Genomic DNA, 14,388 nt, shown 5'->3' with positions numbered 1-14,388 from the left:
TGAAGTTAATAAAATTAAGGGGGGTGTATTCAATTGAGATTTTAATATATTGTAATTATATGATTTTAATGTAATGGATTTCAGCCGGATTTGTAATTATATGATTTTACTCATGATTTTAATAGATTGCAAATACATGATTTTACTTATGATTTTAATAAATTACAATTACATGATTTTACTTATATTTCTGTACAAGCTTGAACTCTATCACCCATCATCATTCACCTAAATACATAACCTGAAGGAATGTACCCAATTTTTAGGATACATATACCCAATTTTTAGGGTTAATACAAAGATGGAGGCATAGTAACCATCAATGGTTAGTTCAGGGAGAGTACACCGACATCAACAATGTAACTCCCAATATAGCCATACATGGCCAGAATGAATACGTTAAAGAAACACAACACAATTGAGAAACCAACAATAGAAATACAAAAGCATAAGTAGAGGCTAGAAGCTACATCCAAAACTACCAACACCTAATGCAAAACATATAGCACCAGAAATACAAAATAAAGAAACATAGTGAAAACTTCTAGCCCAATCCCATGACTACTCCTAATTTTTATCAAAGCTTGGACCAAAACTATGGAGTAAAAATACACCCTGTACCTTATCAACGTTTCTTCTAGATTGTGGGTAAGGCTTCTTCCTTTTTTTGTTTTGTCCTGGTCTCAAACATTTTGGGACAGGGAATTAGAAAAATATTTAGCCATATGTGCTGTATGCGTAGCAGCTACACATAAAAAAAAAAAAAAAAAAGAAAAAGCCTATTTGAGGCATTAGATCAAGCAACTTGTGGGCACACCGACAGAATTGCAACTCCTTGCTAGGAAATGTCTATAATGAGCAGGAGATTCTAAAAAAAGAGTATCGAAAATATAATTTTGCTCCAAATAAACTTGTCTACAAGGAAAGAAGAGCTATTGGAAAATGCCCATTAGCTCCAGGAGAGGCAATATCGTCTTTCTTGTTAATGTTTCTTTATCGTCTCTCTTATGAAAGGTTTTTTTTATGTATAGTCGAATAGTGGGGAAAAAAAGAGAGTATGAGAGCATATATGAGAATCATGCATAGGAAGATGAGATTTGTTATGTGATTTGGTATTTATATCACATACTCAAAAGTCTCACACAATACATCATTTAATGAAATACCTCAAAATCGGTAAGTTTTTGAATACCACAGTACTTTTTCTTACCTTTTAAAAGTCCTAATTGAATATCACCGGACTTGTATTGATTATTTAAAAATCTTAATTGAATACCACTAGATTTTTATTGATTACTTAAAAATCCTAATTGAATACCACCGTACTTTAAGCTTCAAAACAATCTATTAAAATCACAATTGAATACACCCCATAAGGTATTCTCATTTATGGTCGATTACTTAGTTCTCTTAGGTAATCATTTGATTGCCTCATAATGATTGTCAAACTGCGTCAACATTAATTCACATGTATATATAAAATTTACAAATTTATAAATAAACCCAATCCTAGACATATATTTATAAAAAAATTCAAACACTATTTAAACATAGAAACACACCCAAAATCAACCCCAAAATCAACAATTGTATATTTTTTGGGTGTGTTTATAAATGGGTTTTGAGTGTGTGTAATGATGGGTTTTGAGTGTGTTTATAAAGTGTTCTGAGTGTTGGGTTTTTTTATAATTTCAGCCCTCATTTTGGATGTTTTAGTGAAACTCCCTATAAAATTTGCAATATAAACATATCACACCTAACCCAACAATATCTATCCATATTTTGTATTGCAATAAAATTTGCTAGGGACAAAATATTGGAAAATTTCATAGCAAGAAAGGCATGTGATCACTCATGCATATCTACCCATATTTTGTATTGTCCGTTGGCAACAACTTATAGCACATCTGTTTGTTTTTATTTTTTATTTCGCAATTAGTAACCGAAATAAAAATAATAATAAAATCTAATTAGTAATAACTACTTGGCACTCTGGCCACGTGGATTTTTTTTTCCTTTTGAAAATAAAAATTGGCCAGGTGGGATGTTTAATTATATACATTCAATTTAATATGGACAGAATATATAAAAGGTCGTCCGCTGAGAGTACGTACATGCATTAGCAAACAAAAAATTATTATTATTATATATCCTTAGAAAATATTGGAACGTTATTTTAATTATTTGTTTAATTTTGTGCATCCTTTTTAGAGGCATATGCAAGTCCATTAGTCTACCCATCGGTCTGCAGTGTTAGAAAGACATTTACCTTTATGCGCCCCCAACAAAAGAAAAAACAAATTAAAAAAAGCTGAGCCATGGTTATTAGTTCAAGTACTTGAGCTGTACTTCATTATTTCCAGCTCCAACAAAATAATTTAAGGCTTAACTGGTGATTTGCCCACTGAAGTTTGTACATAAGTTTCATTTTACTCTCTATTCTTTTTTTATATATAAAGAAAATTAAGGACCCGAACTAATTTTTTTCACCAATTTGCGACGTTAAAATCTACCACTTCCCATCCATTTTGCCATCAAGTTGGTATTTTGGTGGAGACACAAAATGACAAAAGTAACCTCCAATTTGATGGCAGGATGGATGGGAAGTGGTAGATTTTGACGTCCGGGGGCAAATTGGCAAAAAAAAAAGGGAGTAAATTGAAACATAGGTATTAGTTCAAGGCGCAAATCACCAGTTAACCCAATAGCTTAATTGGTCTTCCAGTCGATCGAATGGAGCCTCAATATAACTCCTATTGTTGAAGATTAATTTTCGTAATCACATATGCACATGTATGTGATCTTTCTCACATCATATTGCAGAACATGAATTAGTACGTATATTGACGTAATATTCACAAAATAATGTTCTCTTATCATATCTATATTTGTCAAGAGAATATTTTACATAATTCACTTACATTACAGCAAATTAGGAGATTATATTGTAGGAAAGACAGATACAATAATTTTTTTCTCTTCAAGGGAAGACAAGTTTTTTGGAAATTAAAGCTTTTTTCTCTTTCACAAATTGCAAAAGGGTTTGCCTCATGTCATGTGCACAGTGCTATGGCTAAAGAAAGGTAGCTTTAGCCTCTAGAGACTAGAGATACTCAAAGGGGCTTTCTCTAGAAGGCTAGTGTCATCTCTTTATGTCACATTTTCATCTCTTCTCATCTAACGGGCCATGAAAGAGCTTTCCCTACGTACCCCACCATCTGTTTTTTTGTTGTGGTGGTTGCACAAAGCACAGAGAGAGAGAGAGAGAGAGAGAGAGAATGAGTGTGGTCCATGGTTGTTTAAGAGGTGGTTTTCTAAGGAGATTTTAAGGTCGAGGGTCATAGTTGTGGATGTGAGCTTGCGCCCTTACACTACTAGTTTCACACAGGGTCCTCTCTGTGGGACCCTTTTATTGATACTGGACCCCACGACTCTCTACATCTTAGTAATGTAAGGTGGGTGGCCCTTCTCGGAGAAACAGTAAAAATAAATAAAAATTCAATCTTGTGTAAACACATGTCCCATGAGAACCAAAAGCTTGAATTCGTTCATGTATCTTTTGCCCTTTTCGTCCCACAACACATATATATAGTCCTCCTACATACTTGTTTGCGTACACAACCATTTGTTATTTGCTCCTCTCTCATTAGTCCTCTCTCTCTCTCTCTCTCTCTCTCTCGTGTACCCTCTTCACCACTAGTACTTCATTAATTTTGATCAGAAATCTTTCACTAATCAAAATGGCGCCTGAGAACATGAGTATATCCGTAAATGGGCAATCCCAAGTTCCTCCTGGCTTTAGATTTCATCCAACAGAAGAGGAGCTCCTGCAATACTACTTGAAGAAGAAGGTTTCAAATCAGAGTATTGATCTGGATGTTATCCGAGATGTTGATCTCAATAAGCTTGAGCCATGGGATATACAAGGTACATAAAAAGACCATTTCTATTTTCTGTTTTCTATTGTTTGGTCCTTGTTTAGTAATGAAGTTTGGATTTTGGAACCAATTAATTATTCCTATATGACCCATTATAAGTTTTCAAATTCCTTTGTTTTTTCCTTTCAGAGAAGTGTAAAATAGGAACCACACCACAAAATGATTGGTATTTCTTCAGCCATAAGGACAAGAAGTACCCCACCGGAACACGAACAAATCGTGCAACTGCGGCCGGATTCTGGAAGGCCACTGGCCGTGATAAGGTGATAAGCAGTAACTGCAGGCGGATCGGTATGAGGAAGACTCTTGTGTTCTACAAAGGCCGAGCTCCACATGGCCAAAAGTCCGATTGGATCATGCATGAATATAGACTTGATGACAACAACACTAGCAATTGCATCACCAATGTAAGCCACTTTGTGTACTTCAATAATCACACCATTCTTAATTATGTTCTATTTTGAACAGCATGCAGAGTGAAATTTTCTTTTCTCAGATTGCGTTTTTGCCTGAATGTGCGGTTAAAATTTACGACAATACAAACCTATGCTTAAGTATGTTTTGTTTATTTTAGGTGCCAATGATTGTGGGAGAGGCAGCACAAGAGGAGGGATGGGTGGTTTGCCGAATCTTCAAGAAGAAAAACCTCCATAAAATTGGTTCGGGCAGCACAATCATGAGCACCACCACTTCATCCATGACAACAGAAACAAGAAGTGCCCAATCTCTGTTTGATTCATGCCCTGAGGGAGCTTTGGAGCAAATGCTTCAATACATTGGAAGGACCTGCAAGGAAGAAGAGAATGAAGGCAACAACATGAGCACAAGATTCAACCTCCAACCCATCAACACAGGCGTCAACAATCACAATGGCTACCATGAGAGGTTCTTGAAGCTTCCAAGCCTAGACAGCCCAAACTCCACCAGCAGCCAAGACTGCTACCAACCCAATATTCATGAGGAGATGATGGCAGCAGAGAATAATATTGATGAGGATTTTCAGCACCAAATGGACTCAGGGCTCACCAACTGGGCAGCCCTCGATCGCTTTGTGGCCTCACAACTGAATGGCCAAGCCGAGACCTCTAGGCAATTGGCTTGCTTCAGTGACCCTTATGATTGCAATGATGATCATCATGAGCTCCAATTACCAACAACTCTACGATCAATATCCTCATCTTCATCCAACAAATCCTACCATGCCACCCAAGACTACAACAACGGCGAGATCAACCTCTGGAGCTTTGCTCGGCAATCATCATCTCTGTCGTCCTCCGACGCGCTGTGCCACGTGTCGAACGGTCCTATATAACGGAACCACCCAATATCATATAAGAATGTTATCTAGTCCATCAAAGTCAGAGGAATATAATTACAAGCACAGTAATATATGTTAGACAAATAAAGGTTAATTATTAGTTAACAAGTTTTTTTAGATGGGTTGGCATTGTCAAGTACCATTATCTTAGGTTAATCACCATGTCTACTATTAAATTTTTTTATTACTGTTCATGTCTAGAAGAATATCTGTATATATTGGCAAAGTGTGTGAGCTTGTTAAGTGGAGTTCTACTAGCACTCATATTATTATTATCTCTTTATAATTCCAAATGCAATTATAATCCTAACTTTTGTATCTTCTAAGGTGGAAGATATTCAAGTTGGTGATGGACCATATACATATATATCATCATCATCATCATCAATTTATTATCTGTGAGATCACGTGGCTTGTCGGTTTGTTTGAGGAAGGTGCCGAGCCCATGGCTCAACCAATTAATCATCTCATCTCATCACACTCAAAACTCAAGGCTGCATGTACATGATCACAACTCACTACCCACAGAGAGAGAGAGAGAGAGAGAGGGCAAAAAGGTTGCCCTACTTTTCAAGAAGTCAAAAGGGAATGGAATCATATAGAGAGAAACACGCGTAAGCTTTGCATATTTGTCTCGTCATCTGAGGGAAGGGAAAAAAAAAGGAATTGGTAATGAAAATAGGTTGACAAGAGGCCTGTGTATAGTGGGTATAAGTGCACGATAGTTTGTTTAATTTTGACTATTTCCCTTTGATGCATTACACCAATATTGTGGCGTTGTCTTGGGTTATTATCGCATTCTATGCCGATCATTGCTATGAAAGTTTCCAAATTTTTGGTCATGGCCATGAAAAATGTACGTCGATCCTTGCAAGTAAACTTATGTGCATTCCTTTTGTTTGCTTATGCTGTCTTACGATTGGTATTACGATGTTAGGTCCTAGTTCTTAGCTTATGTGCTTCTGGATTTAGCAGAATTTGATCCACTTTTACTTGACGATGTTACCGTCACACTCAAATATATTTTTATTTTATCACAACTTCAACTTGATTAAAAAATAATTAGCAAGTTCACCAGGCTAATCCTTATTTGAAATTAAGACCCAAATTAACATGAATAACAAATAAGTCATATGTTAATGTCGAACACGAATAACTCTTTTACTAGACAAATACAAAAAAAGATTGACCATTTCCTCATAGATAGACCATAAGCAAGTTGCCTTGTTTGGATGCCCTCCATCATACATGCATATGCATGCCCATAAGCAAGTTGCCTTGTTTGAATGCCCTCCATCATACATGCATATGCACAGTGGTGGAGCACAGCCAGGCCTATCCAAATTATTAATCTCTTGAATATATTATAAAATATATGATATAGTAATACAAAAACTGCAATTAGATTAGTGATGGCCCTCCCAGATGAAGATTAAAAACCTAGTGTGATTTTGAGGTTTGGTAGTGTGCCACTGCATATGCATGCATATCCAATGAGACGCACACGTGTGGAGGTTTGGTAGTGTGCCATGTGAATAAAATGGGCAAAAGCCAAAAGATAAGTATAAGTTAAGAAAGGGTGACGCAGAAAAAAGGAAACTGAGGGGCAACATGTAGCGGGATTCAAGGCCATGCCACCAACCATGGGATACCTTGGAGGAGCTTTATCTATTATACTTATTAAACTCGATAACGACCTCCCACGTACAAACTACAAACTTTCTTTTCTCCTTCTCAGTGTACGTCTTTCCTTATTCTTTAATTAATTACCTCAAGGCCCTATACATGCGCACTTCTACTTGTAATGTAACTATAGTTAAAATATCGATAATATTAATAAAATATTGAGGATAATTTTTTTTTTTTTCGAGTTAAGAATATTTTGGAACGTATCCATACACATATCGTATAAATATCGATAATATCGAAAAATATTGACATCTATAATTTCTCTCACACTTTAGCGACATTTGGCCAAAATATTGCTATAATATCGAGATGATGAAGACAACGAAAATTTTGAAGAGTGATTGATAATAACACCCCCTGAAGTTTCTTGTGTTTTCACAAAACCCCATTAGGTTTCAAAAATTACACAAACACCCTATGAGGTTTCACTTTGTTTTCACAAACTTTTCATTGATATTGTTTGTCCAAAAATTGATGATTTCATTGAAAAAATACTATGCAAATGACAAAATTAACCTCAATAAAGTATATGCAATCTAATCTTAAAGGCCAACTTTGTCATTTGGAGAATTTTTTTGTAAAAAATCATCAATCTTTAGATGAAAAATCAATGAAAAAGAGTTTTGTGAAAACAATTTAAAACTTCATGGGGTGTTATTGTAATTTCTAAAACCTTAAGGAGTTTTGTGAAAAACCGAAAACCTCAAGAGGTGTTAGTGTAAATAACTCAAATTTGAACCTTATAGAAACTCTATGTGGTACTAAGTCACTCATGTATCTTACCATGTAATGTATAAAGTATAAAATATTGTAGTAAATCATTATAAATAAATTATTATGGTGTGCTTAATCTTCTCTCACTAATTACTACATATTTTCTACACTTGCAATGTTTGTCAGCTTGCTATTTAATCAACTTAAATTAGTTAAACCCATCATGCAATGCATTTTCTTCCAATTTTTTGTGATAAAGCAATAGATAATTGACTAAATAAACATTCTCCAAGGTTTCAAGAAAAATTTCCAAGTTTCTCTAACAATTTCTGTGGTTTTTATTCAAGTTTTATCGATATTGATAATATCCCGATATTTCCATAGAAATTTCCATGTTTTTGGACTACCAATATTTCCAAAGCCATCAATATTTTAGACCTTGCTCATAAGCAATTCTGTTGGAAGTGTTTTTGTTAGAAGCGATTGAAATTTTTATAACTCACAAACACTTTTAAACTTGGCCTACTTATGGAAGAAACGAAGGAGACGATCAGTTTAAGGGCTGCAGACCCAGTGACTAGGATCTGCCGCTCGAGCGAAAGCGACGCTCAAGCAGCAAAATGTAAAAATCCAAGTGCTCGAGCAGACTCGAGGCACACTCAGGGGCGGAGCCACGTTGAGACCAATGTAGTCCCAAGCCCTCACTGAATTTTTATTATAAATAAAAAAAGGTAGTATGCTGTTAGGATAATCCATATTAATTAACATATTTATTTTACCACGTGGAGCCCTACCCAGCCAAACCTACATTTCCTCCAAGACTACGCCTTCTTTTGCAAATCATTCCCAAAAGTTTACTATTATTATTATATTACCTTGTAACACAAATATTACCTTTGTACACAAATTGCTAAAAAGCAAAGAGATTTTAATCCATTTTCTATTTTCTTGGCGGAAGCAAACTTTCTCATTGTTTGTGAGTTTTTCTCTCAAACTCAATATTATATTATCAAGTTTTAAAATTAGGTTAATTTATAGATGAATGATTGCTTGGTTGCATATAATGAGAAAAACATTTTTAATAGTATAGGTGACGTGGTTGTTGTGCAACGATTTCAAAATATGAAAACTTGTCAAGGGCAATTATGAATTGTAATGACTTTTTTGTTGTTGTCAAAATTATGATTGTAATGAATAGACAATATTATTTTTGATGTTTTGGTATGTCTTGAGTTTGAATTTTTTTATTGTCTATATTTTGTGACATGCCTTTACACACATAAAATCTTGGATTCGCCACTGAGTGCACTCAAGCATAAGTCACGAGGTCTCGGATCATACTCGTTTTAAGATGGTTTTTCCTCGAGTTTTGGTTAGTTTTAGGTTTCTTATTCCTTAATTATTGTACTAAAGTCTTATACGCTATAAATAGACATATTAGTGCTGATTTTCATGAGAAAGAGAAAACAAGGGCATCAAATTAGGTTTGAGCAAGAGTGAGAGAAAAGAGAGCGTCTTCATTATAACCAAATTAAAGTTGTTCTAACATACTAGTGAATTTCTCCGGTGGATCACTAAGAGGACATAGATACAACGCCAAACCTCTATAAATTCTTATGTTCTCTGTGTGTGTTTGTTTTACTTCGAGTGTGTGATTGTTTTATTCTCATGTGGTTTGTGTGTATTAATTAGAAAAGAGAAGATGGTGACCATTGCTTACTTTTTTTTTTAGTGGGGTCATATTAATTAGACCCAACTGGGATGGTTGGATAGGATTATGGGACTAATTAATCCCCCAAAGAATATGAGGCACAATTAAGTAGAGGTTTCATGTCCAAATCTCTGCTGGTTAAGACACTTATCCCATATATTCGTATCCCAACTGCTCCTTAAACTAATGCTTAGTTTTACTTGTCTCTTCCACTGTCTGTCCCTATAGCTTTATGCCGTACTTTAAAACCTAAAAGGGGACCAATCAAACATGACAGAGAAAATGAAATAGAATCATATTATGACCAGCAGCTTCGAACAGACAAAGGTACAACAAAAAGGAAGGATTAATTTGGGGGGACAAAGAACATGGCATCTATATATATCGTCAAGTCGGCATCTCATCCTGGAGATAAATTATTACTCATGATCATCATTAATTTCATAACTCGCCTAGAGAGAGAGCCTTGTACCTAGTTTGTGGGACGTTATTCATAATCATGTGTCCTCCATAAACAGTGGCGGATCCAGGATTTGAAATCCAACTGGGCGAAACTCACATTAAAAACTCGAGGTTATGAGTGAATCTCATTAATAAACATAAAAATATACACCTAGTATGAGGACATAATGCCTTTCAAATGCATCTCTATATATAAATAAAAGTATAGCAAAAAAAAAAACTATTCTTTTTCTTAAAAAAAAAAATTCCAACAAATTCTTTATTTTCTTGGGATTCAACTGACATAACAAAAGATAACCTATTTAATCCAACATCCCAACAAAAAATCAAATAAATTATCATAATAACATCAATGCCTTTAATCAAACATTAACATGCCAACAACAAATCAAAACATCTCAACAATACCAATATCAAATTAAATATCTCAACAAAATTTCAAAAATCAAAGAGGAGGTAATTAAAGAGTAGAAATTTTAGGTTATGCATACATAACATATGGCTTACTTTTTGGGTGAGCATTGGTTTGTATGTTTCACATGGGTTAGCGTATTTTATATGGGTATTTTTTATTTTTGAAAATTTTGAGGTAGGCAGTAGCCTACCTTTCCTTAGGTATAGGACCGCCCCCATCCACAAAGGATATATTCCTTGAGAGGGAACCTAAAACTGAACCGTCCCTAATCATTGAATTAAGTTCATATACTTATAAATTGTCAATTGTATTAGGTATTATCTTTCATTTAATAAATTTCGCGTTTAAGTTATCAAATAAGGGAATTGTCAATTTCTCCTTTTAAATTCTCCGATTTTTAGCTAAATTTTGAGTTATTTTCTCTCACCCAAACAGAGAATTAAGGTGCTGTAAAATTAAGATTTCATAATTAGATAAAACATGATATAAACATCTCATACATTTCCATTGATTTATTGTGCATCTCAATCATTCATTTATGATTTAACTTGCGAATTGGATATCAAGGAATTTTTAAATTTGATTTATTATATAAACCAAATGGGACCATGCAAGATTTAGTTTCTTCATGGATCATGATTTCGTTAGATAGTCAGGAACAGTTCATGTGCACATCTGATACATTTCCATTGATTTATTGTGCATCTCAATCATTCCTTTATGATTTAACGTGAGCATTAGATTTTTTAAACGTAAAAGCATTAGCAACAATATAATTTAAGGAAATAATCAAGAAGAAAATCTTTTTATTTTTATTTTAGATCCAAAATCAATATAACAGTAATTGGATGCCCTTATTTTCTTTTCTTTTTTAAGGATAAGGACATTCAATTCTGAAATGTAATTCAACGATCAGAACCATACAATTTTTAGATCTCTTTCAATAATTATTTGTGCAAAAAAATCAGTTATAGATGTGATACATATATGTACTTGGATATGGCATCATCAACTATACATGTAAATGTAGTTTTGTGTGCATGCATGTAGGTATTGCGTTAAGTCATGAGTTTATGCAAGATTAATCAGAATTCTTGTCACAATTGACATTACCTTTTCCATTTCTTGTACTCTATATGTCAAGCAAAAATTAATTTCGAAAAGAAGATTGAAAAGTCAAATTCAGAAACTCCTTTAGGAGATTCTTCTCCTCCTTGCATATAAATTATGAACTCGTTTCACTTCGCGCTAGCTACATCCAAAACAGTGACTGATAGATTCTTTCGTACAAAAACAACAGCGAAAATGCAGCAAATTCTTTCTCCGTGTTTATCTTGATCTCTTGACATTAATCAGATTTCGGGTGATATTTTTCCATCAACTTTTTCATCAAGACAGGCCAACCATAGAAAGAAGGCCTATGTACGTACCTTTTTATCCGTAGGCCAATCCATAGACGGCCTACCATAATAATTTCATTGGCCAAATTTCTTTCTGGTGCATGGATGAATATAGCCTTTTTTTCTGATCATGTACTCTGACGCATGCCGTGGAAACTCATGGCCAATAGAAAAGTTGTCACATTTTCTTCTTCATATACTGTGAAGATATCAAATATATGAAATAGGTATAGAAGAAAACCAAAACTTGACGCACAAAAAAGTATTGAGATAGAGCGCGCATAAGACCTAGTGGAGACAGCTATTTCCAGACCAAGAACTATTGATACAGTGACTCGATTAAGACTTAATAGGTTCAATTAGTCATAAAGGTACATAATGTGTATTATGGCACAGAAATTAACCGGCTAATTAATTACAGGATTAGTCCGCAAGGGCCACAACCAAGGTGCAGATTATTAACTGGGGTTGGGGGATTAGCCGACATGCCCCACACAATAACAACTGGCTTTGGCTATTAGTTATGGTTGATGCCATCATGCTCTCCAGGTATAAAATGGTTGTTGGGAAAGACTTTGGAGTGAGCCTCCATTGCTGTCGAGCTCATCCATGATCATTTTCCGAACTTATAATCATAATGAAATGGGACAACTAATGTAATGTCAAACAAACACCAGAAGAAAAAAAAAAGAATTTTACTGAGGAAGAATCACGGTAGGTGAAGTGGGGCAGTCAAATGGAGCCAAGGTGTTACGTCTAGATCGAAATAGAAGCACATAAAATAAATATCATTTGTAGATTGATCATGAATTGAGAGGTCAGCTCTAGAAAGCCAGTTCACTTTTTGAAAAACAAGGCCATATGTATGAGAATCAAATCGCAAAGTTTGATGGGATTTTTATGGTGGCAAACTATAAAGCCTTCTATTTTCTTGGATTGATTATTTATTTTATATATCTAACATTTTCTATGTTGTTCTTTTTTTATTATTTATTATTTAATGAGTGTTGCTATTTGGACCGCATTTAATTACTACATTGTTGATCACCTATCTAATACAAGTAGGTCTCACATACATCTTATGTTGGTAGAGTCCACTTTTATTAAAGGATGGTCAACAATGACGTCAATAAAAATGGCACAAATAACATTATTGTTTTCTAATAAACTTGAAAATTTAGAGACATGTATACATTCTCCCCTTATTAAGGATCAGTTTGGCATTGCTGTGTTATGAAAATAATCGCTGTTAGATTTGTTGTGTTGTGAGAGAAACAATTTGGCGTTTGATAAACTTTTTGTTAAAAGTGTTGTTGTACAATAATCAATTTCTAAGTGTTTGGTAACTTTTTTTGTGAAAGTGTTGTGAGATATGTATAATGACTAAAAAGGGCATTATGTTAAAATGGCTTTTCTATTAAACATATTGAAATATGTTTCCATCACACCCTAAAAATTATTTTAATTATAAAATAAATAAAGTGTTATGTTGAAAATTAAATATTTGTATCCATATGCTATAAACTAATGTTTCAGATTAAATTCAATATATTTTATTAAAATAAATATTCTGTCAAAGAAACAAAAATAGGAACACATAAAAAATAAAAAACCAACAACAACAACAACTATTGAAGTTAAAACCCTAGAAATTAAAAAGAGAGTGAAAAATGAAATTTATAGCTAAAACACTAGAAATTAAAGAGAAAGAGGGAAGAATGAAATTGAGAAGAAATAAACATAATATGCCTCTTACCTAAGTCTTGTGGCTTCTCAGGAGTGTGTTTCAATTGAGTCAACAATAAAAAATAATAATAGGAAGAATATAAGAAACTCAAGAGAAGGAGAACTATGTGAAGGAGATGGTGTGAAAGAAGTAAAGGGATGCGAAGGAGAAGACACACAAAGAGAAGAGATTGCGTGAAATCGATTGGGGTATTTCTAGAAGTTTGTAAATTTCATTAAACTCAGCCCCTCTTTGAAACTAATTCCCGCATAATCAAAAAATAAAAGCACCTTATTAGTTGCTTTCCTTTGTAACTTTCTCTCGCATCAATTTTTAACAATAAGTGATAGTTTACTAAACGGGTTGAACTTCTCAAAAAAATTTTAAAATTATTTATCACCCTAAATAAATAATGTCAAACGAACACTAACTTCGATAACACAAGAAAACATGAGGTGTGGTTGGAAAGAGGGGACATGCAGCCATGCCCTACAACAATCTAACACGTGATTTGTAAGAGATTCCTTTTGAACTTTATGAGCTGATTAATGTTTAAGAAATTCATAAATTTATCATCAGGTCATCAAAAGCGAGAGAGACTCCAATATTTATTTCGCGATCATTTGCAGTTTTTCAATCTTCTGTGATATATTCCTTTATTTTTTCTTCTTCTTTCTTTCTTTCTGTTCTTTCTTTCTTCCCCCACTTGTTTGTTATAATATAATTCTTTTGTTTTTTTAAATCAGATTTTCTCATTTTTCATGAAGCAAATACTATAAACGAGTAATGGTTTTGATTTAGGATCATAATCTTCATAATGGTTGCATTCAAATTGACATTAACGGGTGGTGAGGTGACCTACATAATTCATATGCATGCATGGCGGCCCTCAAGTGGTGTGCAAGTGGCGTCACCGCACCGAGTTCCTAATTTTTTAGGGCTCCCAAAATTTTGTTTTCTTTGTATTATATTATATTAATATTATAACAATAGTATATATACTCTAGCATGCTAC

General features: G+C 34.0%; 1 protein-coding gene across 1 annotated transcript; it reads left to right on the top strand.

The window, feature by feature from the left end:
- The first annotated feature begins 3,352 nt into the window (after nucleotides 1-3,352).
- NST1 (NAC (No Apical Meristem) domain transcriptional regulator superfamily protein) lies at nucleotides 3,353-5,520 on the top strand. Its single transcript, XM_008234833.2, has 3 exons — nucleotides 3,353-3,927; nucleotides 4,068-4,345; nucleotides 4,513-5,520. The coding sequence occupies exons 1-3, from the start codon at nucleotides 3,741-3,743 to the stop codon at nucleotides 5,248-5,250; spliced, it is 1,203 nt and encodes a 400-aa protein (XP_008233055.2). The 5' UTR covers nucleotides 3,353-3,740; the 3' UTR covers nucleotides 5,251-5,520.
- The last annotated feature ends 8,868 nt before the right edge of the window (nucleotides 5,521-14,388 follow it).

Source organism: Prunus mume, linkage group LG5 (assembly GCF_029339155.1).
Source record: "Prunus mume cultivar Tortuosa linkage group LG5, ASM2933915v1, whole genome shotgun sequence".
Lineage (NCBI taxonomy): Eukaryota > Viridiplantae > Streptophyta > Magnoliopsida > Rosales > Rosaceae > Prunus > Prunus mume.
This window is presented reverse-complemented; position numbering and strand designations above follow the sequence as displayed.